Source organism: Athene noctua, chromosome 9 (assembly GCF_965140245.1).
Source record: "Athene noctua chromosome 9, bAthNoc1.hap1.1, whole genome shotgun sequence".
NCBI classification, from domain to species: Eukaryota; Metazoa; Chordata; class Aves; order Strigiformes; family Strigidae; genus Athene; species Athene noctua.
The window spans coordinates 5,214,784-5,237,494 of record NC_134045.1 but is presented as its reverse complement, the minus strand read 5'-3'; the positions used below and the strand labels follow the sequence as shown (position 1 = coordinate 5,237,494).

Here is a 22,711-nt window from a genome sequence, read left to right as displayed (position 1 = left end):
GGAGATGCCTCCAGGGCCGTCCCCAGCCGGGAAGGGGCCGTCCCCGCATCCCCACGCTCGCCTTCGGGTTGGGCTGCCGCGGACCCGCTCCCGGCTGCTCTGTCCCGCTATGGGTGTGGACAGCGCAGCGAAAGCGCTGGGCCGGTGTCCGTCAGGGGCACCCCGGGCACCTGTCTGTCCTCCCCGAGCCAGGCTGGCGGCGGGTGGGGGGCACAGAGGGTGTGATGCTGCGTGCCCGGCGGGAACCGGGGGGGTGCTGGCAAGGGCACGGAGGGTGTGATGTCTGCTCCCGAGGCCTGCGGCAGCCGCGACGCCTTCCCCTGTGTGCCCCCCCCCTCCTCCCCTCCGCCCCCCGTTCCTGACGTCCTGAGCGCGGCTGCGGGAACACAATGAGGCCCTGAGGAGCGCGGCTGCTCTTGGCTGAGGAAACGGCTGCCGGCTTCCTCCGCGCAGCCCTGCCCTGGCCCCCGCAGCTCACAGCCTGGAGACCATGGGCATGTCTGCGGAGGACAAGCACGCCGCGAGCCCCAGAGGTAACGGGGACGCTGTGGTCACTCCCCGGGGAGCTGGCTGCACCGGGCAGGGGAGGGATGCTACTGCTTGCAACACATTTTGGGGGCTCCTCTGCCTCACCATCCCATAGACCTTTTCCCTGTGCCGGGGTTAGTGCCTTGTGCTCTTGGGGGGTGGGAGCCCGGCTCTGCTTCCTGACGGTGATAACGGCGCCGGGGGCAGTGCTGCTCACTGCACAACTTGTCCTCAAAGCTGCTGACCTCCTCCGAAGCCCCTCAGTCCCTAAGGGTGCCTGTGCAGGCAGGCTTCCCAGCAGAGTGGGAGCCTGGCTTGGCTCTGGGTGACGTCCTCACAGGGCTGCAGAGAATTGCTGGGGATGGGGTAGGGGGAAATGATGAAACCAGGCGATGGGGATGGGGGCTGGCATGTGATAACTGTGCTGGTTCTCAGCTCTCCACTCTGGCCAGGCAGCCTTTGGCATGGCCTCGGACCCTGTGCCAAGGGGGATGCTATGGTACCCCCGCAGCTGCATGGGGGCGTTCAGGAGACTGAGCCTCCCGTCCTTACCTCAGCCTGCCTCTCCTTCATGTGAGAGCTGCCATCTCTCCTTCCCTCCTGCTGACTCACTGCCGAAGCCTCAGCCCTGCTGAGGGCTCCCCAGGTGCCATCAGACCCCCCCTCAGACAACGCAGCCTTGTGTTTGGGGGGAGTGATGGAGATGTGCGCTCAGCCTGGGGGACAGCCCAAGCTGGCAGGCTGGGTGGCAGCTCCTCGGGGCAGCCTTCTCGCTGCCGCAGCCACTGTGACAACCCTGGTCCACGGCGGTGGTACCTCAGGGGGGGCCCTCACGGAAAGACATGCTTGCTGCCACGCTGTCTGGTTTCCCACATCTGGGTGTGCTTGGAAGTGTGCTGGCAGCCAGCTTCCTGCCTCTGGCCTCAGGGGCCCTTCCTGCCCCACCGGGAGAGGCTTCGCTGTGCTCATTAACGCCTGGCTTCATCCCCAGGCGAGGAGTGGCCGGAAGCAGAGAAGGCTGAGAAGTTGGCCAGAGGAGCTGCTCTGAAATGGGCTTCAGGGGTGTTTTACCGCCCCGAGAAACTGGAGGGGCTCGGGCAGTACCGGAACCGAGAGACGCAGAGGAACCGCTCCATCCAGTCCCGGCTGAAGGTGGGTGTTTGCCGCAGCCTACCCCATGGATACCCACAGCTTCACTGCCTCGCCAAGCAGGGATCCCAGCCAGGGTCCCCTCTTCTGCGTTGGATCATCTTTGTGTCCGCTTCTGGCAAAATCTTGTCCTTTGGTTGGCACTTGGTGGGAGAAATGCAATTATTTGGGGGAAAAGATCTGGCAAATGCAACCACCACTCCCTGCCCTACCCCTGGGCAGTGTCTGAAGTGTTAAAATGAGTCTCCTGTGACCATCCTTCAAAACAAAACCCCAAGAGTAGGAGTCAGCGTTCCCCAGCACCATCCCACCCCAGCACTGAAAGTTCCCCTGCCTCATGGCTGGGAGCTCCAACCTGCCCCTGCCCGCAGTTCCCTGCAGGAGAAATTCCATCTCTACACACATTAGGAAGGGCTGTCCCCTGTCCCCATGCACACCTCCCTGATCAGGGCAACCATTTTTGCATAACCTGAGGAACGATTAACCTCGGGACATGATCAATCTGAGCACCCCAACCTTCTGATTATTTTGGAGGTGGTTTCTCCTACCTGAATGCGGGTGAATTGTCCAGGAGGCAATTTGTTTCAAGTGATGTGGCCTCAGAGAAAAGAACTTGCTTCTGGTGACACTGGGTAAAAGAGCTTCTTGGCACCAGGAGCTGGGAGTTAAATGGGCGTACAGGGCATGGAGATGTGCCAGTGCCACTGCAGGGCTGGAAAAGATGGAAATCCATTTGGGAGGAAGGTTCATATGGCCACTGAGGCGCTTCATGCCATTAATATGACTTGGGGGGGTACACGGGGGCCCTGTGCCCTGCTAATCTTTTGCAAAAGCAAAGTAATCTTTTAAAAATGAAAGGAGAAGTCTGGTTACTGCTCACCCTGCTGCATTAGCCACCCCAAAGTGATGCCCTTCTCCCACCTCAAGCACAGCAGCCACTGCCCTCCCCTCCATCTCCCCCAACCCCATATGAGCTATTCCTGCTGCTGGAGTGGGTTTCTTGAAGCTGCTTGGGGCTGATGGGATGGGGTCATCACAAAAGATCTGGGAGATGTAATTGTGGGATGCTGTGATGGCAGAGGCAGGTGTGACCTTGTGGGGCTGGGAGAGTGCATGCAAGAGAGACCTTGCTGGGCTGGGGCAAACAGCCTGCGAGGCCTCCAGCCTTTGGGAGCTGCTCCACTGCCCCTCTATCGTCTTCTGCTCCCCAGTCAACTGTCCAGTCCTACCTGGAGGGGGTAAATGCAGGGCTGGAGCAGCTGCGGTTGGCGGCCCAGGAGGTGCAGAGTGTGTGCCAGGACCTGGGGGCTGCGCGGTGGGCCCTGCTCGACAGTGCAGACCGCTTCCAGGGCCTCCAGCAGATGCGGGCGCTGATGGCGGAGCATGTGCAGCTGGCCTCCGTGGTCCAGGTGCTGCCCCAGCTCTTCTCAGGTAAGGCACTGTCCCGGTCCTCATGGATTTGGGCTGGAGGGCACTGGGGAGAACATCACTCCAACCCCAGGCTCTGCACAGGACTGGCAGCAAAGCTAGAGCAGGTTGCTCTGGTTGGGTTTGGAAAGTCTCTGTGGATGGAGGTGCCACTGCCTCCCCAGTGCCTGACCCAGAGCCCCACATCTCAGACCCTTCCCCGCACCATCTCCCTGCTAACCTGCACCCGTGCTCCTGCTGCCAAGCCCCTCCGCCCCCCCAACACTCAATCCCGGCATCTCTCCTCCCTCTCCCACAGTCCACGAGGTTTTTTCCCATACCCTGCAGCTGCTCCGTGAGCAGCACCTCCTGGAGGCCCACGCAGAGCTCATGATGATGGAGCACCTCCGCGACGACATCCTCTCCCAGCTGCACCTCCGCGGGCTCTCCAGTGCCCAAGCAACTGTGCTGTCCTACTTCGGTGGCCTGCAGGAGCTCAATGAGAGCCTGGCCAAGCAGCTGTGGGACATCGTGGGCAGCAGCCTGCGGCTGGTGCGTGAGGACCCAGTTCTCTTCGTCACCGCTGTAAGGATCATTGAGCGGGAGGAGAAAATAGACAATACACTGCTCCTGGAGGCCACCTTCCTGCCCCCTGGCCGCCCAAAGGGCTGGAGGCAGAAGTTTTACCACGTTCTCCAGGACACCATCACAGGAGCCCACTTTCATGCTGCCTGCATGGACGCTGAGGGGCCAGGGTTGGCCAGGCACCTGGCAGCACTGCAGAAGGACATCGTGTCTGAGCTGCGTGTGGTGAAGGACCTGATGGTCCAGTGTGTCCCAGCTCACTACAACATCCTCAGCATCTGCACTGCCACCTACCACCAGGCCCTCACCAGCCACCTCCAGGACATCCTCCGAGAGGATCTGGACAAACAGGCACTTTTCCTCCTCCTCGAGTGGACGCTTCGTGTGTACCACAGGTCAGCACCCACCTACCACCAACCAGGCAGGGGAGGTTGTGGAGAACAGGATTGTCCACTAGCATACGGGTGGGTTGGGAGAGCAGCTCCAGCTGTCTGGGGATGACCACAGGGAGGGCAGAGGGAGAGGTAGGAACTGCTGGAAAACACAGATCTTCCCAGCCCTGTCCCACCTCTGCCCTCCAGCTCAGAGATGATGGGTCACCCTGACCTTCACCCAGAAGTGGATGTTTCTGCTCTGGGTCCCTTGATGTCCCCTGAGCTCGTGGATCAGACAGAGAGGAAATACGTGGTGAAAGTCAAGGTGAGCGAGCAGGACAGTCAAAGGGATACAGGGACCCAGTGACCACCACTGAGCCAGCATCTGCTCTGACAGCAAGAGGAGACCATGAGCCTGTGGGACGAGGCCCAGGACTCACTGCTGTGCCATGTGCTGGGTCTCAAGGGAGTTGGTATCCGACTTCTTGGGCCGACCGTGGTGGGTGTCCATCCCACAGGCTAGTGTACTCGAGTGGATGCAGAGGACCTTGGAGGTGGAGTTCAAGGAGTGGTTCAGGGAAGAGGAACCTGAAACGGACCATCAGGGCTTCTTCCAGTCAGCCCTGCCCGTCATTGTCATGCAGGTGGGTGGTAGCTGGGGCACGGCCATGCTGAGAGCCCCCAGAAACGGGGCTGTGGCCTGCAGCCTCTCACTGACTCACCTCCACTCCTCTCTCCCTCTGCAGATGCTGAATGAGAATATCCAGGTAGCCTCCTTGATCACAGACTCTCTGCAGCAGAAAATCTACAACATGGCCTTGGAAGAGCTCGAGGCATTTCTGGGCCGGTCAGTGGAGCCCCTCACACCCCTGCCCATCCTCACAGACCCCGGGTCCCATGGCCAACCACCACAGGCTGATGGTGGAGACCTGCTGTGGCAAATCCTGCACTCACCCACCTCCCGGAAGGCTCAGCAGCCTGTCCACCCATAGGGCTACTGTTTCAGCCTTGGGGCCACCAGCTCCCAGGGCTTATTGCCCTAGGTGCCTCTCCCATAGCACTGAGCCCTGCTTTCCCGAGGGGTCCACAGTGGGTCCCACTGTCCCACCCTGCCCAACAACCTGTCACTCTCCAACCCAATGGCAGGACCTGGAAAGGGCCAAGTGAGCTCACAGAATTACTCAAGCGTGTCCAGAGAAGGGCAACGGATCTGGTGCAGGGTCTGGAGCACAGGTCTGATGGGGAGTGCCCAGAGGGAATGGCCTCAAGCTGCGCCAGGGCAGGGTCAGGCTGGCTCTGAGGAAGGATTTCTGTGCAGAAGGGGCTGTTGGGCGTTGGAATGGGCTGCCCAGGGCAGGGGGGGAGTCCCCATCCCTGGAGGGGTTGAAGAGTCGGGCTGACCCAGCGCTGAGGGATCTGGTGGAGTTGGGAACTGTCAGGGTGAGGGTCATGGTTGGACTGGAGGAACTTCAAGGGCTTTTCCAACCGAGATGATTCTGTGATTCTGTGAGCTGGGAGAGTTGCAGGAGGTCCATGTGTCCCCTGGAGCAGCTCCAAGTCCTTGTGGTGAGGTGTCTGGAGCTCTGCTCACCCATGGTGACTGACTCACTGTGTTGCAGTCTGCGGGAAGCCCTCATGCGGTGCGGGAAGGAGCACCAGAAGGACCGTACCATACCCAAGTACTATATCTCTTACCTGCTGGCCATGCTCAACAACAACCTGGCTCTCAGGTAATGTGTACCAGCACCTTGTAGCTCTTGTAGCAACCCCACCACCCACAAGGAAGCCATGTCCTCTCGATGCCCCTGCAGGACCGGTGTCTCCACCATGATTCCTAGGCTACCTGTCCCCTCCCTTCTTCTGTCTCTCCTAGCTCCTCCATCTCCTCCCTGCACCCCAACATGGCCCACAGAGAAGTCCCCGCGTCCCTCCAGACTGCTCTAGACAGGACGCAGAAGAAAGCCTGCCAGCTGCTGCTGGAGGAGCTGCTCCTGGACCTGCAGGTACATTTGTCCACAGACCCTGAGACTGGCAGAGCTGCAACAAACCCAGCCCCGGCAAGAACAGCCCTACTGCTACACCCCCAGGCACTGGTTTAGTCCCGCCCAGGACCCGTGCCATGCACCCCATGGCCTGCTATCATCCTGCAGCCACCTCTGCCAGCCTGGCTCCCAGACCTTGATAAACCGTCTGTGGCTCACTCGATGTCTGTCGCCAGCCAGCACCGCCCTGTATTGCTGGGGCAGATGGCTTGTGGCCCCAAACCATTTACCAACTAAGCCCGGGAGCCACATCCCCCCCTCGCCCCAGCTGCCTCACGCTCCTTTTTATGGCTGTTTCATGGCAGAAAACCAACAGGAGAGAGTCAATGTCTGTGTGGAGGATGCAAGCCCATGTGTGACTGCCCGAGTCATTTCCTGCCAGTGTAGTCAAATTTAGCTTTCCTGGAGTCTGGTCCAAAATTCTGGAATAATTAACAGCATTGCTATTTAGGGCTTGAATGCCATAAAAACAAAGAAGCAGCGAAAGGGTGAAATGCTCACAGGCAGCTTGGAGACTGCCATGGCCCCAGCAGAGACACAGAAGGAATGTGTGCCTGCAGGCAGGAAGACAGGCAAGGACAGCGGAGGAGGAGGAGGCCAAAGCCCTCGGCCAAAACCATGTTATGTCTACGCAAGGGAAGTGGAGTGAAAATTAAAAATAAAATCACAGCAGGACAGGCCAAAAGCGAGTGTGCAAGGAGCAGCTTGCTGTCCAGACCTCAGGTGCTGCCCACAACGGGGCATTGCAACCCAGATAAAGTCCTGAAACGTGGCTCTCTGGGTGTCAGGGAGGGGCAACCCCAGTGTATTTCCATAAGTTCCTAATTTAGACCACTCTTCTATATTTATGTTGACTTTTGGCTGGCAGCGGGTGCTTGGGGGTGTTGCAAGGCAGAGTGGCTGTGCTGGCAGGCAGGGGCTGCGGGATGTTGTGCCACCCTGCAGCTGGGCTGGGCACCCTACACTGCTCCTCTGCTCCTTTCAGCCCCTCTGCCTGCAGCTGCCTTCCCGCAAGTGGCTCTCGGGGTCCCAGCTTGTCAGCAGCATGTGTGAAGTGATTGACAAGTATGCAAAGGACTTCTCCCGCGTCAGGAAACCTGTCTTCACGGTACAGTTGCTGTGGGGTGTCCTTCAAATGTCTGCTTTGTCTGCAGGGCAGGGAGGTTGGGCAGCTGGGTGCTGTACTGGGGTGCAGGGTGCAGTTGCTGCTGGGTTTGCTGGAGAGCCTGTATCCTCCAGAGGAAGCCATTACGCAGGGTTTCCCTCAAATTCAGCTATTTTCTCTGTCTCTCTGACCAGGGGGCTTCCCAGCAGGTTGTCCCCACAGCTTGGTGTTGTATCCAGCCCCTTTCCCTTCTGCTTTTCCCTGGGCAATGGGATCCAACACCCAGGCAATGCCCAGTGCTAACAGCTCTCCCCTGCTCAGCTCCTGCTGACGGAGAGCGAGTTCCTGGTGGCGAGCCAGTATCTGCGGGCACTCATGCAGAAGAAGATGGTGTGCAAGAGCAAGGAGGAGCGGGGCCAGCTCTGCGACCGCCTGCTGCAGGACGCCACGCAGCTCCGGGAGCTCTTCTGTGGCCTGGTGAGAGGTGCCCAGGTGCAGTGGGGAGCCAGGGCTGGGCCACGGGAGGGGAGTATCACACAGCGAGGAGGGTTCGAGGAGCTCATCGCTCACCTCCGTCACCCTCCCGCTCCCCTCTGGCCCACAGCAGACGTGGTGGGTTTATCAGCCCACAAACAAGACAGGGCTGTTACACTTGGGCAGTTGTGAGGCCAAGACAGCAGGAACTGGCTGGATTAGGGACTCGTGGGACCGCTCACCCTGCGCAGTGCAGGTCAGCAACGCTGCACAGCCTCGGGGACACCGAGAGTGGGGAGACACCACCACAAGGTCTCCACGTGGGCACTGAGGACTGGGCTGCAGCTCACCAGCCACCGTGGTGGCCTCCTCCCGGTCTCAAACTTGGCCACTCTCCTTCCCAGGGCCTGGACCAGAGCCAGCAGAGCCTGGAGGCCGTTTTTGCCCTGCGGGAGCTGATCTGCCTCAAAGACCCGACACTACTCAGCCTGGAGGTGCTGGGCTTCGTCACCAAGTACCCTGATGTTAGGTAAGAAGCCCAGCTTGGCTCTCCCATGACATGATGTAGGTGTGAGTCTGCCCAGGGGAGCCAGGCTGGAGCTGGACCCCGTAAGGTCATGCTGCAGAGCAGGCAGAAACCTGGGCTTTTTCCCCCTCCTCCCTGAGGTTTCCTTTCCCCTGCTCCAGATTCGAGGGGTTCTCACGAAGTCCCAAGGGCAAAGATGTAAAGGAGAAAGCAGTTCTGCTGTGGCATTCACCCATCTGTGTTTGGTGACCAAACAAAGTGTGAGAAATCACAAACCACCAAATAGGAAATGTCAGAATCAGCTGAAACCCGTGAAATATCAAAACCAAATTCACAAAGTCTGTCAGGATTTTTTTCAAACAAATTTTAAGATTTGTTTGAGGCAAAGTAGTAGCTCTCCCCTGGCCTGAGCTCAGCTTCTCCATATCACGGGGGGTTTGCAGGCAGGACATGAGCACTGTGGACAGTGCCGTGGGCCAGCAGTGCCCAGACTCACCTCTCGCTCTCTGCCCAGTGATGAGCACATCTCCACCCTGTTGGATCTCCGGGGCGACGTCTCCAAGGAGGTGCGGCACATGGTGCTGGACATGATGACACAGCACCCCCAGGTCCTGCCCGAGAGCTACCGGCCCATCTTCAGCACCATCTTGGTCCCCCCGTCAGAGCTGCCCCTCTGCCTTCGCAAGGGCAAGTGTGCCTGACGCAGCGCCCCACGGGTGTACAGACCACGTGGGACATCTCCGAGGCTGTGCGTGGGGAGAATGGAGATGGCATGTGGCATCCCCTGCACGCAGCACCTTGCCCTGTGTTGGGGACACTCTGGATACGTGCCATCCTCCTCTGGGCTTGCCTCACTGAGCCAACTGTCCCTTGCGAGCATCAGTCCCGGGAGACCCAGGTCAGGAGAAAATCAACCCGTAGCTATTTAGCTGCCCTGCTGAGGCAGTAATTGAGGGCTACTCCCCTCTGGCCTATTAATAGCCTGGAGAAGAAAGAGGAGCTGCAGGTCAGAGGACAGGAGTCTGCAGCTGGGGTGAGTCCCATGTCTCCGTGGGGCTGCAGAGATATTTGGGTTTCCCCGAGTCTCCAGACAGCCCGCTGAGCCAGCATGTCCCAGCCATGGAGTCTGTTACCACTCCAGCTCCAAGGCAGATCGGAGCCTTGCTAGAACCAAGCTTGCAGGAGGATTTTAGCTGTGGGAAGTCTTCCTCTGTTTTGGCTCAGCCCAGAGGTCTGATACTGCTTCTCCACCAGCCGCAGCCCTGCACAGAGCACGGAGAGCGGCTCAGGCAGCTCACTGTGTCTCACAGCTGCAGGGGAGAATGGCACCAGGGGGCCTCGTCAGCCCTGTCCTGGCTGGGGGGAAGGGGCAGCTCCAAGTTCCTGCTGACCTGCTCAACTCCTGGCCAAACTCTTTTGTCAGCATCCAAGACAGGACTGGAGGCCAAACCTCTCAGAGCACATGGTTGTGTCTGATGTGTGACATCCTCCTGTCCCAAGGTTCCTCCATGACGGTCAGCACTGCTCTGGAGGCTCTTCCTCCTCCTTTGCTGCTGTCCAGCCCTTGGTCATCTCCTCCCCAGGTGCCACGTGAAGACCAGGAGCAAAGTCTGTTTCTGCCTGCATCCTTACGGCCAGCCCCTGCCACGCTCCACGCTCTGCCATGCTTCCTGCCTCGTGGCGGGCTAGATCCTGCTGTCCCTGCCCACTGCCAGAAATAAAGGCTCTGCCATCACTCACCAGAGTCCAGGCTCTGCTCCCCAGTGGCTCAGGGAAGGGATTGGGGCACGTGGGTGACACAGAGAGGGGGGGATTGATCCTCATGCACAGCATCACCCCAGGGATGGCTCCCTACATGCACTGCCATGCCATGATCATCACCTGGGGACATGGGGGATGATGGAGACACTACGTACACCCCAGGATGGAGACGACTGTACTATTCCTGCAGCTGCAGCAGTGTGGGACTCAACCTCAGCTCAGGGAGGTGCCCACTGTCCTGCCTGGGGCTCACACTGTGCTTGCCCAGCTTGCCATGCTGGCCACAGCTCTCGGCCTGCCTGGGAAGGCGTCTGCCCTCCCCACCTGCCTTGCTGCTCTGGGACAGGCTCACCTGTGCCAGGGCTGGGGTTCAAGGGGTGGCCCTGGGCCCTGGGAATGGCCAGCTGGGCCCTGTGCTGTCCCAGGCTGGGGCGTCACGGCCACATGGGAAAACAGCTCTGGTGCCAACAGATCTGAAACAGGCCTGGGTACAGGGTGACTGCCCACACCCCAGGCACTGGCACCCGTCCCAGCACATCCAGCCCCACTGCTACCCCAGCTGTGTGCCCACAAGCAGCCCACCATCACATCCCTGCAGTGCTCCCCTCTCCAGATCCACAGGCTGTAGTAAGAACTGACACAACTCATTACAGCGATAGCCCAGGCACCCCAGGGTGCCTTTCGGCAGCATGTTACCACGACCCCACTTGTGTGGGACTAGGTAGGTGCCAGGTTTGGCCTGGCGCTGCTGCCTGCAGCTGGCAGAAAGCAGCAGGGGGACCTTGCCCTGCCTGGCTACCAGCCACATGGCTCCCAGCTGCTATAAAGCTCGTGGCCCTGGGGACATGGTCCTGTCCTGCCAGGATGGCGTTTCTGTGGGCAGTTGCCTGTCTGGCCCTTGCCACCGCTGTCTCAGGTAAGCGCTGCCCGCAGGCACGGGGACGTCCTCGGGGTGCAGCAGGACGGAGGCACCCTGGGGATGACACTGAGCCACCTGCACTGGCTCAGGCCGCCCCCTAGTGTGAGCCTGGAGCTTTTGGGGTCACCCTTGTGCCCCTTTGCCTCTCCCGCAGGCTGCGGGGTGCCCGCCATCAGCCCCTCGGTGTACTACAGCGAGAGGATCGTCAACGGGCAGAACGCAGTGCCCGGCTCATGGCCCTGGCAGGTGTCCCTGCAGGTACGGCACCGTCCCGCTCCCCGGCACTGTCCCGCTCCCCAGCACCATCCTGCTCCCCGGCACCGTCCCGCTTCCCGGCAGCACCGGTGCCCTCAGCACCGCAGCGGCACGGCACGGCAAGAGGGTGCTGTGGCTGGGAGGTGGGCAGGCACTAAGGGGAGCCACAACACCCTCTGCCTGTCCTTTGGGGGGGTGGTCTCAGCCTGCCCAGCCCCAGCTCTTCCTCCCTTTTTCCTCCCCAGACCCGCTCAGGATCCCACTTCTGCGGTGGCTCCTTGATCAATGAGAACTGGGTCGTCACGGCTGCCCACTGCAATTTCAAGTGAGGAGTGATGCCTGGCCAGCCCACGCCAGTGCCACCCAGCCAGGGCAGGCGCTCAGGGCACGCTGGGCACCACCGAGCAGCATTTGAGACAGCCCCAAAAAACAGCACCTGAGGAAGCGGGCAGCCCGGGGCTCCCTGCCCGGCTATCCCCACGGTGGCTTCCCTTGGGCACAGAGCCCATCGTGCCCAGGCAGCCCCTGGTGCTGCTCCCAGCCCCGGGTGCTGGTTGCCATGCATCCCCCTGACTCCCTTTCCCTCTCGCAGCCCATACTCCCACGTCGTCGTCCTCGGGGAATATTACCTCAACTCCAACTCAGAGACCACTCAAGTGAAGACCGTGTCCAGGGTGAGCTGGGCTGACGCGGCTGCAGTCCGGGGACGGAGCTGCAGCTCTGCACTGCGGCTGCTCCCTCAGGGCAGCAATGAAGCGCTATGGTGTCTCTCGGCAGGCCATCACGAACCCCAACTGGAACCCCAACACCTTCAACAGTGACATCACCCTGCTGAGGCTCTCCTCACCCGCGCAGCTGGGCCCCCGCGTGTCCCCCGTCTGCCTGCCCCCCGCCAACCTTTTGCTGCCCAACAACCTCCAGTGTGTCACCACAGGCTGGGGACGCACCAACCCCAACTGTACGTACGCCGCAGCCTCATGCAGGGCTGCTTGAGGCTGCCATCCCTCCTGGGGGCTCCACAGGGGCTGGGCGTGCCCCTGGGGGTGACACCTTGGGTGCATGGGACAGGGCAGGGGGGAGTCAGGTGGTTGAGTAGCCCTGTCTGGGCACGTACAAGTGTGCACAGGTGTGTGCTGGTGCAAGCACAGGCATGGGTGTGCGCTCAGGAGGTGGATGCATGCAGCCCCAGGGACGAGCGTGCGCAGGCACAAGCTTGGACGAGATGATCCCACATGGGAAGACGGGGCACACTGGCATGGAGGGGCCAGGTGCTTTGCAGGGCAGCACCCGTGTGTTTGGGAGCTTGCCCAGGGTGCCTGTGTGCTCCCGAAGGCCCCAGGAGACCCGCCAGCACCAGGGTGATTTAATGGTGCTTCTTTCCCCTAGCTCAAGCCTTGGCAACGCGCCTGCAGCAGGTAACGCTGCCCTTGATCTCCTCGAGCCAGTGCATGCAGTACTGGGGCAACCGCATCACCAACTCCATGCTCTGCGCCGGCGGGGTCGGCGCCTCCTCCTGCCAGGTAAGGAGCTGAGCTCCCACTGCACCGCGGGGAGGGAGGAGGAGGAGGACACAGGGTCTTGCCTCTGTGGAGCCAAAAATTTAACCTATAGCAGCACCCGGGTGTGAGCAGGGGACCAGGTGGCAGGGACCACTCTGGAGCATGTGTCAGAATCATGAAGCAGGAGGTTGTCTTCTCCCCAGGGTGACTCTGGTGGCCCTCTGGTGTACCAGAACGGGAACGTCTGGACCTTGATCGGGATTGTCTCCTTCGGAAACAGCAACTGTAACGTCCGCACGCCGGCCATCTACACCCGTGTCAGCCTGTTCAGAAACTGGATCGACTACATTGTTGCTCAGGGTTAGAGCCAGTGACAGAGGGATCCCTTTGCTGGGCATTGCTCCTGGCATGGGGAGCTCGGCAGAGCAGGCAAGGGGCCGAGCTGGAAGCAAGGCACCTCACCTCCTAATAAAGCATCAACGTTTGTTCATGCCAAGCACTGCCTCTGGCTCCCCTCCTCTCGTGCTGCAGGCCGGGGTGGAAGGTGTGTGGGGCCCAAGCCCGTGATTGGGTGCTCCTCTCCTGAGCCCCAGCACTTCCCAGAGCCGGAGCTCGGTGCCCAGCTGGGAAGGTGCTGGGCAGGACACGATGCACAGGCAGCGGGGGAGCAGGGCTGGTTGCGACTCAAGGGCTGCTTGGGGGATCAAGCACACGGATTACAGCCTGGCACCAACCCAGAGACCACCATAGCCTTGAGGGTGGGTGATGTTTAGTCTGGAGAAGAGGAGGCTGAGGGGAGACCTCCTGGCCCTCTACAGCTCCCTGACAGGAGGGTGCAGAGAGGGGGGATGAGTCTCTTGAGCCAAGGACCCAGCGACAGGACAGGAGGGAATGGCCTCAAGCTGCACCAGGGCAGGGTCAGGCTGGCTCTGAGGAAGGATTTCTGTGCAGAAGGGGCTGTTGGACGTTGGAATGGGCTGCCCAGGGCAGGGGGGAGTCCCCATCCCTAGAGGGGTTGAAGAGTCGGGCTGAGCCAGCGCTGAGGGATCTGGGGGAGTTGGGAAGGGTCAGGGTGAGGTTCATGGTTGGGCTGGAGGAGCTTCGAGGGCTTTTCCAACCGAGATGATTCTGTGATGTTACCTGGAATGGCCTCGTCACCAACCCAGATGTGAAGGTCTCCAGCACCAGCTGGTCCCACCAGCATCAGCTCCTCCAGGAAAGGCACTGTGGAGCTCCCTGGGCTCAGCACAGGCAAGTGCTTCTTGGCTTGAGATGGAGGGTGGGTGCTGATGGCTGCATGGGATCTGAAAAGATCCCTGCGTACAACTGTAACTTGTGTAACAGCCTAGGAACACAGAGCTAAAAGGGAGAAATGCCAACGGCAGCTCCAGCAGTTTGTGAGGGTGGAAAGGGGCAGCTGGAGAACAGCATGCTGCTTCACATGTGCAGATCTGCCAGGTAACAGAGCGGGTAACTCAGGGCCAACCCAAAGGAACATCTGAAGCTGAAAACAAAATTCAAGGCCAGGTGACAGGTTTTCAGAAGAAAGCGGTGTTTTCACTCAAACAGGTTCCTGAGACAGTGGCAGGTGCAAAAAACATGTCTTGTGTTCACACATGCTCAGTGAATTAAAACCTGGTTTCTGGCAGCTCCAAATAAAGCTGGTCACAAGGACAGTGTGGAAGAGGAGCAGGATCTGACTGTCCCAACTGAGGCATGGGGGTTTTTTTTTCTTTACCAGTAACATGAATGTGGTAGAAAACCTTTGCTGTGTGAACCACAGCCCCCCAAAAAGTTGTAATCGCTCTCTAGCAAGCAGTTGCAGAGAAAACATGACCCTACACAGAGACATACCCCTGGGGAGGGTTACAGATCATGAATGGAGGGTAAAGACAAAGAGTCAGACCCATAAGCTTGAGTTTAAAAAATAGAAAAGCTGCTCAAATACAGCCCAGGGCTGATAAGTGTTATTGGTTGAATAAAATTTGGTTTCAGTGGTCTGCTCTGCAGACAGCAAAGGCAACTAGAGCAACTTCCAGTAGGGAACTGGAAGCTGTGAAGCTGCTGGCTCAGACTCTGCCTTGGAAAGCCTCGCCTGGGACACAGGGAAGAAGGGCACGGGGGCCGGGCTCCTTGCAAATCTCCCCCAAGGCCGACAGCAGCAGCTGTGCTCAGTAACACACCGGTCTGCCATGACATTTAGAGTGTGGACCCGAAATAAGACCCGTCACATGAAAACAGCAGACTCCCAGTTTTGGCTTTAGTTAGCTCCTAAATGACCTTAAAGAGAGTTGAACATGGGAGATATGGGGTGGGCCAGGTGGGTGGAAGGAACTGGTGGCCACACAGAGCTTCAAACTGATCAACTACAGCACTATGTGCCACTGTGACTATGGGTCACTTGCTCTGTGTTGAGGTCACTGATCCCCATCACTGCTGGGATGCAGTTTCTTGCCCCTGAAAAATCACCTCCCTTCCAGGAGGATGTGGTTCACAAGGGGTGTGCATTTTTCATTTGCTATGAGAGGTTCTCCCATTCACCCATAAAAGCTTCTCAGAGTGAATCCAAAGAGGTAATGAGTTGCTGTGGGCAAACGAGGGTATTTCTCTGGCCCTGTCTGCCACTTTGCAGCCAAAAAAAAGTGAATAAAATGTCCCAAAGTGCCTGTTCAGCCTCTAAACCCTGCCTTCCAGCAAGAGGCTGAGGGCCTGGCTCACCCAGAGCATCCCTGTGGACACCCCAGCCCTGCACAAGGTCTCCCTCAGGCAGCTCCTGGCCTGGCAGCTGCGTCCAAGAAACCAGCAAACTCTTACAGGCACTTTGGTACCTTCTTGCTGTGCTCCAAGAGCACATTAGAGGGGTGAGCAGCTCCTGGCTATCAATGCATTCACTGACAATTGCTCACAGGCCAGAAAGCAGAGCCCTTCAGCAGTCAGCCCATGTGCAGATCCAGGAGCCAGAAGTAAAGACAGCAGAGCGATGTGTACACAGAATACATTTACATGTTTAGCAGACCGAGTACACAAAATAAATAATTCTGTACACTCTAACCGTAACGTTACAGACTAATTACAATGGTTCAGACTTCATCCTTCAAGACAGTCCTTAGTGTAAAGACAGGACTCCAAAGGTGAGTCACAGAACTGGATGCTTCTCAAAACAGCCCTGTTAGGAGACTAATGGGATGCAACTGGAGTTACTTTCAAACTGTTCCAACCCAGCACCGGAAATTTGGCGTCCAAAAATAACAGCAAGTGCCGGAAGACCTTCGGTCCTGAGAGCTTCCTGGGAGGTGTCTTTCCGTAGTGACAGGCAACAGGAAAACTCACAGCATCTGGGTGCCCTCGCAGGAACTGCTCATTTTTAACGCACCTCGTTGGGGCTGTACATCTCCTCCACGCTCGGCACACACACAGAGTGCATCGTGATTTGCAACAGCAGTGAGTAGCTTGCCCATCTCACACGAGGGATCTACAGTATTATGGTGCAGGGATGGGGGGGGGGGGGGGGGGCACAGCAGAAGGAAAAAACTGTCATCGGGCAGGCAGCAGCCTCTCATGATCCTCCACTGCAGGGACACTGAGGGTGGAAGGTACCAAACTCCATGATGCTGTTGCCACCGCACAATCCCCACTGCTTCACATTTTTTTTGGCAAATTTACTGAACAATAAGGCACAGCTGATGTGCAGGCACCTGCCTCTCAAGCACCCAAGGGCTGCGTTCTTAATCCAGGTAGAAAGAGGAGCCTGAGTGGTCAAAAAAAGCACCGAAACCTTCCCAAGAGTGGTGTAGGCAACTTGGGGCTGGGTACCCCGCACCGAGCGGTACAGGCACTTTGTGGTATCTTCCGGGACAAAGCTGAGGTGGTGAGAGGCTGGGACACAACCACCCCGCCCCTGCAAATCCAAGGGCTCATCTGGAATACAGTGCTGTTAGGGAACAGTTTGCAACTCCTCCAGAGGGTGTGATATCCCTCCCCCCCCCCGGCTAATCTCTGTGTTGCTCTGCATCATTTAAAAAACCTAATTAAATCAGACAATTGAGATTTTAATCTACCCCACCTCAAACCTTCCAGATCTTTAGTATCATCACTTAAAATAGGAATATGGCCCCATGCAGTCTAATAAGAGGCCTGTAACAGCCACACAGTAGTTGTCCTATGTTGCACCAGATCACCTTGAGCTGAGCCTGCACTGCAGGGTCCTCAAAGGGAGCCTTCTTCCACAAGCCAGGCACTGTACAGATGCTTTTGCTTTGCTCCAAGACTCACTACAGCTCCTCAGAGCCAAATCCAGAGTTGCTGCCCAGTAGCTGAATTAATCACAATTCCTATTCCAGTTTGTGCATTATATAAAAGTTGATTATATTAGTACTTCACCAAACACCTGGGTAGAAAACGGGATTGAGAAATGGAGCAGGGTATAAGAAAGAATGTACCTTACCAGAGCAGAAAAGATCTGACCTATAAAAAGAAAATATCCAAATCCCAAAGGAGTTAAGAGTTTGAGGGTTTATCATTTCCAAAACAAATATGCAATGCAGGCCTTGCACTGCAGCTGGCTTCCACACTACTGAAACCAGCAGGTCAGAGCCTTTTTGTCTGGGCTTACACTCCTCAGGAGGCTACAAAGCTGTCCCTCACGCACGGTTGTGTGTTTCCAAGAACAACACAGCCCAGGAACTGGCAGGAGCATCTGGATGCTATCACAATCTCAGTGTTCAACAGCACAGACTTCTGGATTGAAGGAAGGGGGATTTCTACCGCCACTGGGTTGACATGGTAGTTTTTAGGAAGCTCGAGAAGGGTTAAAAGAAGATCAAACATGGACAAGTAATTGCTGTTTTAGCAAAATGCATAGAAAAATACATTATGTACTCAAAAATCTGGATGCAAGTCTGTAGACCACCTAATGTTATTTCTGGAAGACCTTTTCACATTCATTTCCAATAACCCTCAAAAAAATAATAATCAAGGAATCAACAGGCCATGTTCTTTGTAGGCATAATTCTTTCCCCCAAGAGAGCAGCCAAACTCCCAGGACAAAACAATGGGATTGTTTTACACAGTACTGCTAAGTTCCACAAGACAATCAACCATAATTCCCTTTACTCCTTCAAACTGCATTTCTCTGAAACACTGCAAAGCAACACCCTGAGCTGCTCCACCGTGATGGGAGAAAGTCCAAAACCTGCTGACTCTCACCTCAGCAACTTTAGGCTTCACTTTCTCCTAGTGTCCCCTAAGATGTCTCCCCAAGGCAGGGTGCTCTCCTAGAGACACTGGGGGTTGACTGCACATCTTTTCCCCAGCATTCAGCATCCCTTCCAGCGAGTGCACGCAGACTCATGTTCAATCCTGTATGGACTAAAATGCTGTTCTTCGGGATCAGCACAGGAGAAAATGGTGCCACGCCGAGAAGGCTGAACCTCCAGGACTGCAGGTGTGGTTCAAGACTCAGCACACTAAACCCAGATTCCTCTTTGTAAGAGCATCTCACCTAGAAGCACTGGGAACATAACTAGAAGAGCTCTGTACTTGGACAAGGACACATTACGGCTTGCCACTAGGTGTCATTCCAACTTCATTTTCATTGCACGAACAAAGGCACAGAAGACAAAAGCACGCTGAGATTTGCACTCCAGCTAATATAAAGACTGCAACTCAGCAATGGTCTGGAACATGCATTTGTTATCTGTGTTCTCCTGGCTAGTTCAGTACCAGAGGAAATCTTTCAAAAAACCCTGCGAGCCAAATAAAGAACCATCATTAAGAGCCAAAGAAGGAGATATAAAAAAAATAAAGGGCAGAAAAACATTTCAGAGATTTCAGCTTCTAAAATCCCCAAACAAGGCACTCCTGAAAAGTTTAAACTCCTGAGACTTAAGATAAACTGAGCACTGAGGTGCTCCTATAGAATATATATGAAGACAGATGATTGAGATAATTCACAGTGAAGAATTTCTTAGAGGACAGATTGAAGGCACCTGAACTATGGCTCAAAATTACAGCACTTTGCCTGTCCTCCCCACCAGACCCAGCTGAAAGTGTGCCACAATCATAAGGATAAAAGCACCCAAGGAATTGCTCTTAAGCTGGACCTTGCAACATAGCGTTTGGACTATCACAGTTTTCCAGACAGAGTGAAAACAGAAAGATCACAGAGGATTCCAAGGGACACTTGGACAGAGCTCTGCTAGTCTTCCCTCTGCCCACACATGTTATTGTCTGGGTATAAGGGTTCCTGCAAATGCTGAATTTATAAAAAGAAGAGGGATTGAGCCAAGAGTGTTATAATCAAATGATGAAAGGAAAGCCTATAAAGATTTTCCCCATGTTTACATTGACTTTTCATGCAAACAAGAAAACATTGCATTTGTAAGGAGAATTAAGAGTTATTTTTCCAGAAAAGCCAAAGGTCCTCTTTGATGCAATTCCCTAGGAGCAGGATGCCTGAGGACCACAAACATCTCCATAGCCCAAAGAGGCAGGCTGCAGCTATCCTTCCTGCCAATTCACCTCCCAGTCAGAGTATCATCACAGAAAATTGACGCTGTCAGGAATCTATATAGCAACATCTCGCTTCCCAGAACATATTCCAGCCCAAACTCACCACAAATGACATTGCTCTGAACTTTCCCTGGTGAAAAGCCAATTGCTGAAAATATGAAGCAAAAATTGTCACAGATGAGAAGACTTTTGTTCTGCTTTGTGAAGGTGGAGAAACACGCCTGGTCAGACCAGAGCTAAACATCCTGACCTCCTCTCCACCTTCGTCTATGCCCCACCCCACAAGAGAAGGCATGAAGGAACAGCACAGGTAGGCACCTGCACAACGCCTGTGCATTTTGATGGTCTAGTGGTTAAAGGAAAGGCTCTCAAGCTCTAGAGGTCTTGGCTCAGTTCATCAGTTTGACCTCCTTGCATAGGCCAAATACCTATTTTAAGGATAAACATACAAGATAATCTGGGGAGGGCCATGAAAGCACCCAGGAAGGAAAAGAGATCACAGTGGCTGGGTATGATGCTCCAAACACGTAGAAGACTAACCAGTAACAGTTAAAAAAACAGAAGCCCTCTGAGAGAGCATCCAGCCATCTCTTAACATACAGGGCAAGAACAATTTTCCAGTTGATACTTGTCTTAGAGTGGTTGCTGCTTTTGGAGAGCTGTTGGCAGTAATATGACAGGCACTGAATTGTTTATGAAGCGAAATGTGGCAAGCTACCTGTTTTGTCAGAAATCACGTCTAGTTTATAGTTCACAGTAACGAACCAGGAAAACTACATAAGAAGGTAAAAGAAGCTGAAGAAACTTTTGTTTTTGCAGTCTACAGAGTTGAAAAAAAATTTTTGGTAATTGTGTGTTTTCCATTTTTTCCATTAATGCTGATGGAAGAAAGACTGCATGTGATATGGTAGGATGGCCACTCGGAGAAAGGGCAGCCCGCAAGGATGCAGAGTTTTCAAAATAATACGCAAAACAATGCAAAGGATTTAGAATTCACCCCTGCTACACATACTGGCTGTCTTCAGGTTTCCTCTGCTGTATTCCCCATTGCATGCTTGGACGCACAAGGCTGTGCTCACAGTGGTTATGACCTAACCCAGCTTTGGAGTGGGAAGCGTATCCCTAAAAATGCCCTTTTTTTTTCCTTAGAACAGAAAACTTAGTCTTCACCCACTGAAGCTGAGCAGCTTTGTTTGCTGACAAAGAAGCGCTGAGGCCAGTACAGTTAGAGCTCCCTGGGGATGTGACTGACCACTTAAAACCTTGCTGACACTAAAACACAGTGTCGCAGACATCAGTCCTGGGTGGAAGGGACATGCTCACAAGCCCCTTGAGCTTGCATAGCCTGCATCTCCAGTCCAGAACCAAGCAAGCACTTCAAGTACACAGCATGAAGCAAACTGTATGGCTTTGTATGAAAAGCTTCGAAAACCAGCATTCCCCTTCACTGCAGATGTTGTCTCTATTACAAGAAGGCAAATCCACCCCGAGACTGTGCCAACAGCCCCACTCTGCTGCTCTGAGTAGTTGGGAAGATATCTCAGCAGGCTTGCAAAAAGCTCAGCTCAACAGCACCCACCTTCCCTGAGAGGTCCTTCACAAGACACCCCTGCATCACCACAAGGAAACCTGAAAGGCAGCTCCTTCCTGTTGGATTTAAATCACACCTAACAGCTCCAAGGTTTTCCTGCAGTGTCTCCAGGGTATTATCTCTGCTGATGCTCCAGGATTAGATCTCCACTACTCAAGCCCCTACCCTGATGCTATGAAGCCATCTGTGCCATCCCAACAGCTCCCAGCACCACCCCACTGTCCCAGAGCAGGGACAGCAAGACTGAGGCAGAACAGGCATGCAAAGCAAGGGAGTCCCATAAAATTTGCAGACAGGGAGCAATACCTGGAACCACCGAAGTTTTGATGAAGTGACATGGTTGGTAACAGTAGTCTGAAGGGCACAAGATGTGTAACAGGTCACAGACATGACAGGGCCATGTCACAGCAAGAATGAATCCTGCATGGTAGGCACTGGTCTTGCCATAAATAGGAGAAGAATAATTCAAGGGGGACAGCAAGGAACCCCCCAAAACCCTGCCTTGCCAAAGACATCTCTCTGTGTACTATGAAGTTCCTGCAGCACAATGATCCTCTTCCCACCCCTCCACCAGGAGCACCCACCCAGTCCAGATCAAAGGAACCGGACTACAGCTCCAAGCTCGCAGCACTTCAGCCCCATTGCCAATTTGCACGGCAGCTCTCACACAGCTTGAGCAAAGCCTTGACGTCATCAGGTGGATGGCAGCCCTTGGGGGAAACCTCGCAGCTTCCCAGTCATCACGGAAAACTGCTGTCTGGCATCTCCTCGGCACTGTACTGGGACAAGGAGCTGGTGGGCAGCACACCGGTGAGTCAGAGCTATCCTACTCCTAACTGCATGTGACTCACCAGCTTCACTGCAAAGGCACCACAGAGTCTGACTAAGCCAGTTCAAAGTTTGTGAATATATAATTTTTAAAGACATATACACACTCACACGTGTATGTGCACACATACGTGCTCGTACATACACATAAAGTGATTTTTTTTTTTTTCATATATAAGCGAGAGAAACTTAACGCTCTGGAATTAATAAATAACTATGACCAACCAAGCTCCCAGGCTACAGAGAGAGCTCTTCTCCGCATGTGGCTCCTTAATTTGTGTATTACTTGAGGCTCTGAGCTGTGCTCTGAGCCCACAAGGGCTCCCCCGTTTCCTGCGTGAGACCCCATGGCACAGCTGGCAGGGTGTGATGGCCACCATGAGATCACCTCTGCTCTGCACGGGGCTGGGGGGGGGACACACCTGGAGGGAGGGAGGGAGGAACCTGGATGTTCCTCACTGAGCGAGCGTGTGGCAAAGGGCGCTGCACACCTACGAGACAGAGCAGACATCTGGAAAGACGCCTGGCAAGTCCCAGCCCTGCTCAGCCAGTGTACTGCTGCTGGTAGCGCAGGTTGAGCTCGCGCAGCTCCCGCTCCCGAACCCGCCGCGACTTGTTGGATTTGGTGGAGCGACTGGAGCGGGTGGACTGCGCGGACTTGGTGCTCTGACAGCGGGAAGAAGCCCTCTTGAGAAGGTTTTGGGAGATGGAACGGTGTAGGTTCTTCATGGAGGAAGAGGCTGCCATGCTGACCACCCACGGGTGCTTCAAGGCCTGAAGGGCTGTCATCCTGTCACTGGGGTCCACTGTCAGCAGACGGTCAATGAAATCCTTGGCCAGGTTCGACACACTGGGCCAGGGCTGAAACACAAGAGAGATGATTAGAATTAAACATCCTGCCACAGCTTTGCTGTTTCATTAACTCCTCCTATGCCCAAAAGGTGCTTCGGGGCATTCTGCTGCTTCTCTCTTTCATCCTCAAATCTTCCATGTTGTAACCAACAGTATCTGCCCAAGGAGTATGAGACACAATTACTTCAAGAGACTCTTAGGGGGAGAGGCCAAATTAGTGGGAAACGTCTACATATACAGAGGTGCAGAGTGGATCCCACCAGCAGCTGGGCTCTGGCAATCAGCCTGCCCAGTAGCTGACCCTGG

The 22,711-nt window shown here is 55.7% G+C and overlaps 3 protein-coding genes across 7 annotated transcripts in view; 2 read left to right on the top strand and 1 right to left on the bottom strand.

The window, feature by feature from the left end:
- Positions 1 to 66: 66 nt before the first annotated feature.
- Positions 67 to 9,886, top strand: EXOC3L1 (exocyst complex component 3 like 1). 2 transcript variants are annotated; one of them, XM_074913209.1, is made up of 13 exons: positions 67 to 533; positions 1,520 to 1,680; positions 2,889 to 3,108; positions 3,404 to 4,064; positions 4,251 to 4,368; positions 4,562 to 4,687; positions 4,790 to 4,890; positions 5,663 to 5,773; positions 5,917 to 6,046; positions 7,071 to 7,193; positions 7,512 to 7,667; positions 8,069 to 8,193; positions 8,705 to 9,886. In XM_074913209.1, exons 1-13 carry the CDS (start codon positions 491 to 493, stop codon positions 8,889 to 8,891), a joined length of 2,262 nt encoding a protein of 753 aa, XP_074769310.1. In that variant the 5' UTR covers positions 67 to 490; the 3' UTR covers positions 8,892 to 9,886. The 2 variants fall into 2 exon arrangements, with proteins under 2 accessions (XP_074769310.1, XP_074769311.1); XM_074913210.1 differs by having other exon boundaries at positions 8,352 to 8,844.
- Positions 9,887 to 10,731: 845 nt separating this feature from the next.
- Positions 10,732 to 12,995, top strand: CTRL (chymotrypsin like). 2 transcript variants are annotated; one of them, XM_074913345.1, is made up of 7 exons: positions 10,732 to 10,867; positions 11,025 to 11,128; positions 11,371 to 11,450; positions 11,718 to 11,799; positions 11,903 to 12,083; positions 12,512 to 12,645; positions 12,828 to 12,995. In XM_074913345.1, exons 1-7 carry the CDS (start codon positions 10,816 to 10,818, stop codon positions 12,987 to 12,989), a joined length of 795 nt encoding a protein of 264 aa, XP_074769446.1. In that variant the 5' UTR covers positions 10,732 to 10,815; the 3' UTR covers positions 12,990 to 12,995. The 2 variants fall into 2 exon arrangements, with proteins under 2 accessions (XP_074769446.1, XP_074769445.1); XM_074913344.1 differs by having other exon boundaries at positions 10,767 to 11,128.
- A 2,614-nt stretch (positions 12,996 to 15,609) lies between these two features.
- The window catches only part of PSKH1 (protein serine kinase H1), a 37,564-nt gene continuing 30,462 nt past the window's right edge, over positions 15,610 to 22,711 (bottom strand). For all 3 annotated transcript variants that reach the window (XM_074913083.1, XM_074913082.1, XM_074913081.1), the window contains exon 4: positions 15,610 to 22,414. In XM_074913083.1, the coding sequence (XP_074769184.1) occupies positions 22,097 to 22,414 (318 nt within the window). In that variant the 3' untranslated portion in view covers positions 15,610 to 22,096. The remainder of the gene's footprint in view (positions 22,415 to 22,711) is intronic.

What these genes read in the sequence shown, in the direction of transcription:
- CTRL (XM_074913344.1), top strand. Translation starts at nt 10,931, where the DNA reads ATGACACTGAGCCACCTGCACTGGCTCAGGCCGCCCCCTAGTGTGAGC. An exon ending in CCTGGCAGGTGTCCCTGCAG is followed by an intron (nt 11,129 to 11,370) that starts GTACGGCACCGT and finishes TTTCCTCCCCAG; the next exon opens with ACCCGCTCAGGATCCCACTT. An exon ending in GCTGCCCACTGCAATTTCAA is followed by an intron (nt 11,451 to 11,717) that starts GTGAGGAGTGAT and finishes TCCCTCTCGCAG; the next exon opens with CCCATACTCCCACGTCGTCG.
- EXOC3L1 (XM_074913209.1), top strand. Translation starts at nt 491, where the DNA reads ATGGGCATGTCTGCGGAGGACAAGCACGCCGCGAGCCCCAGAG. An exon ending in GCTGCCCCAGCTCTTCTCAG is followed by an intron (nt 3,109 to 3,403) that starts GTAAGGCACTGT and finishes CCTCTCCCACAG; the next exon opens with TCCACGAGGTTTTTTCCCAT. An exon ending in GGGAGCTCTTCTGTGGCCTG is followed by an intron (nt 7,668 to 8,068) that starts GTGAGAGGTGCC and finishes TCTCCTTCCCAG; the next exon opens with GGCCTGGACCAGAGCCAGCA.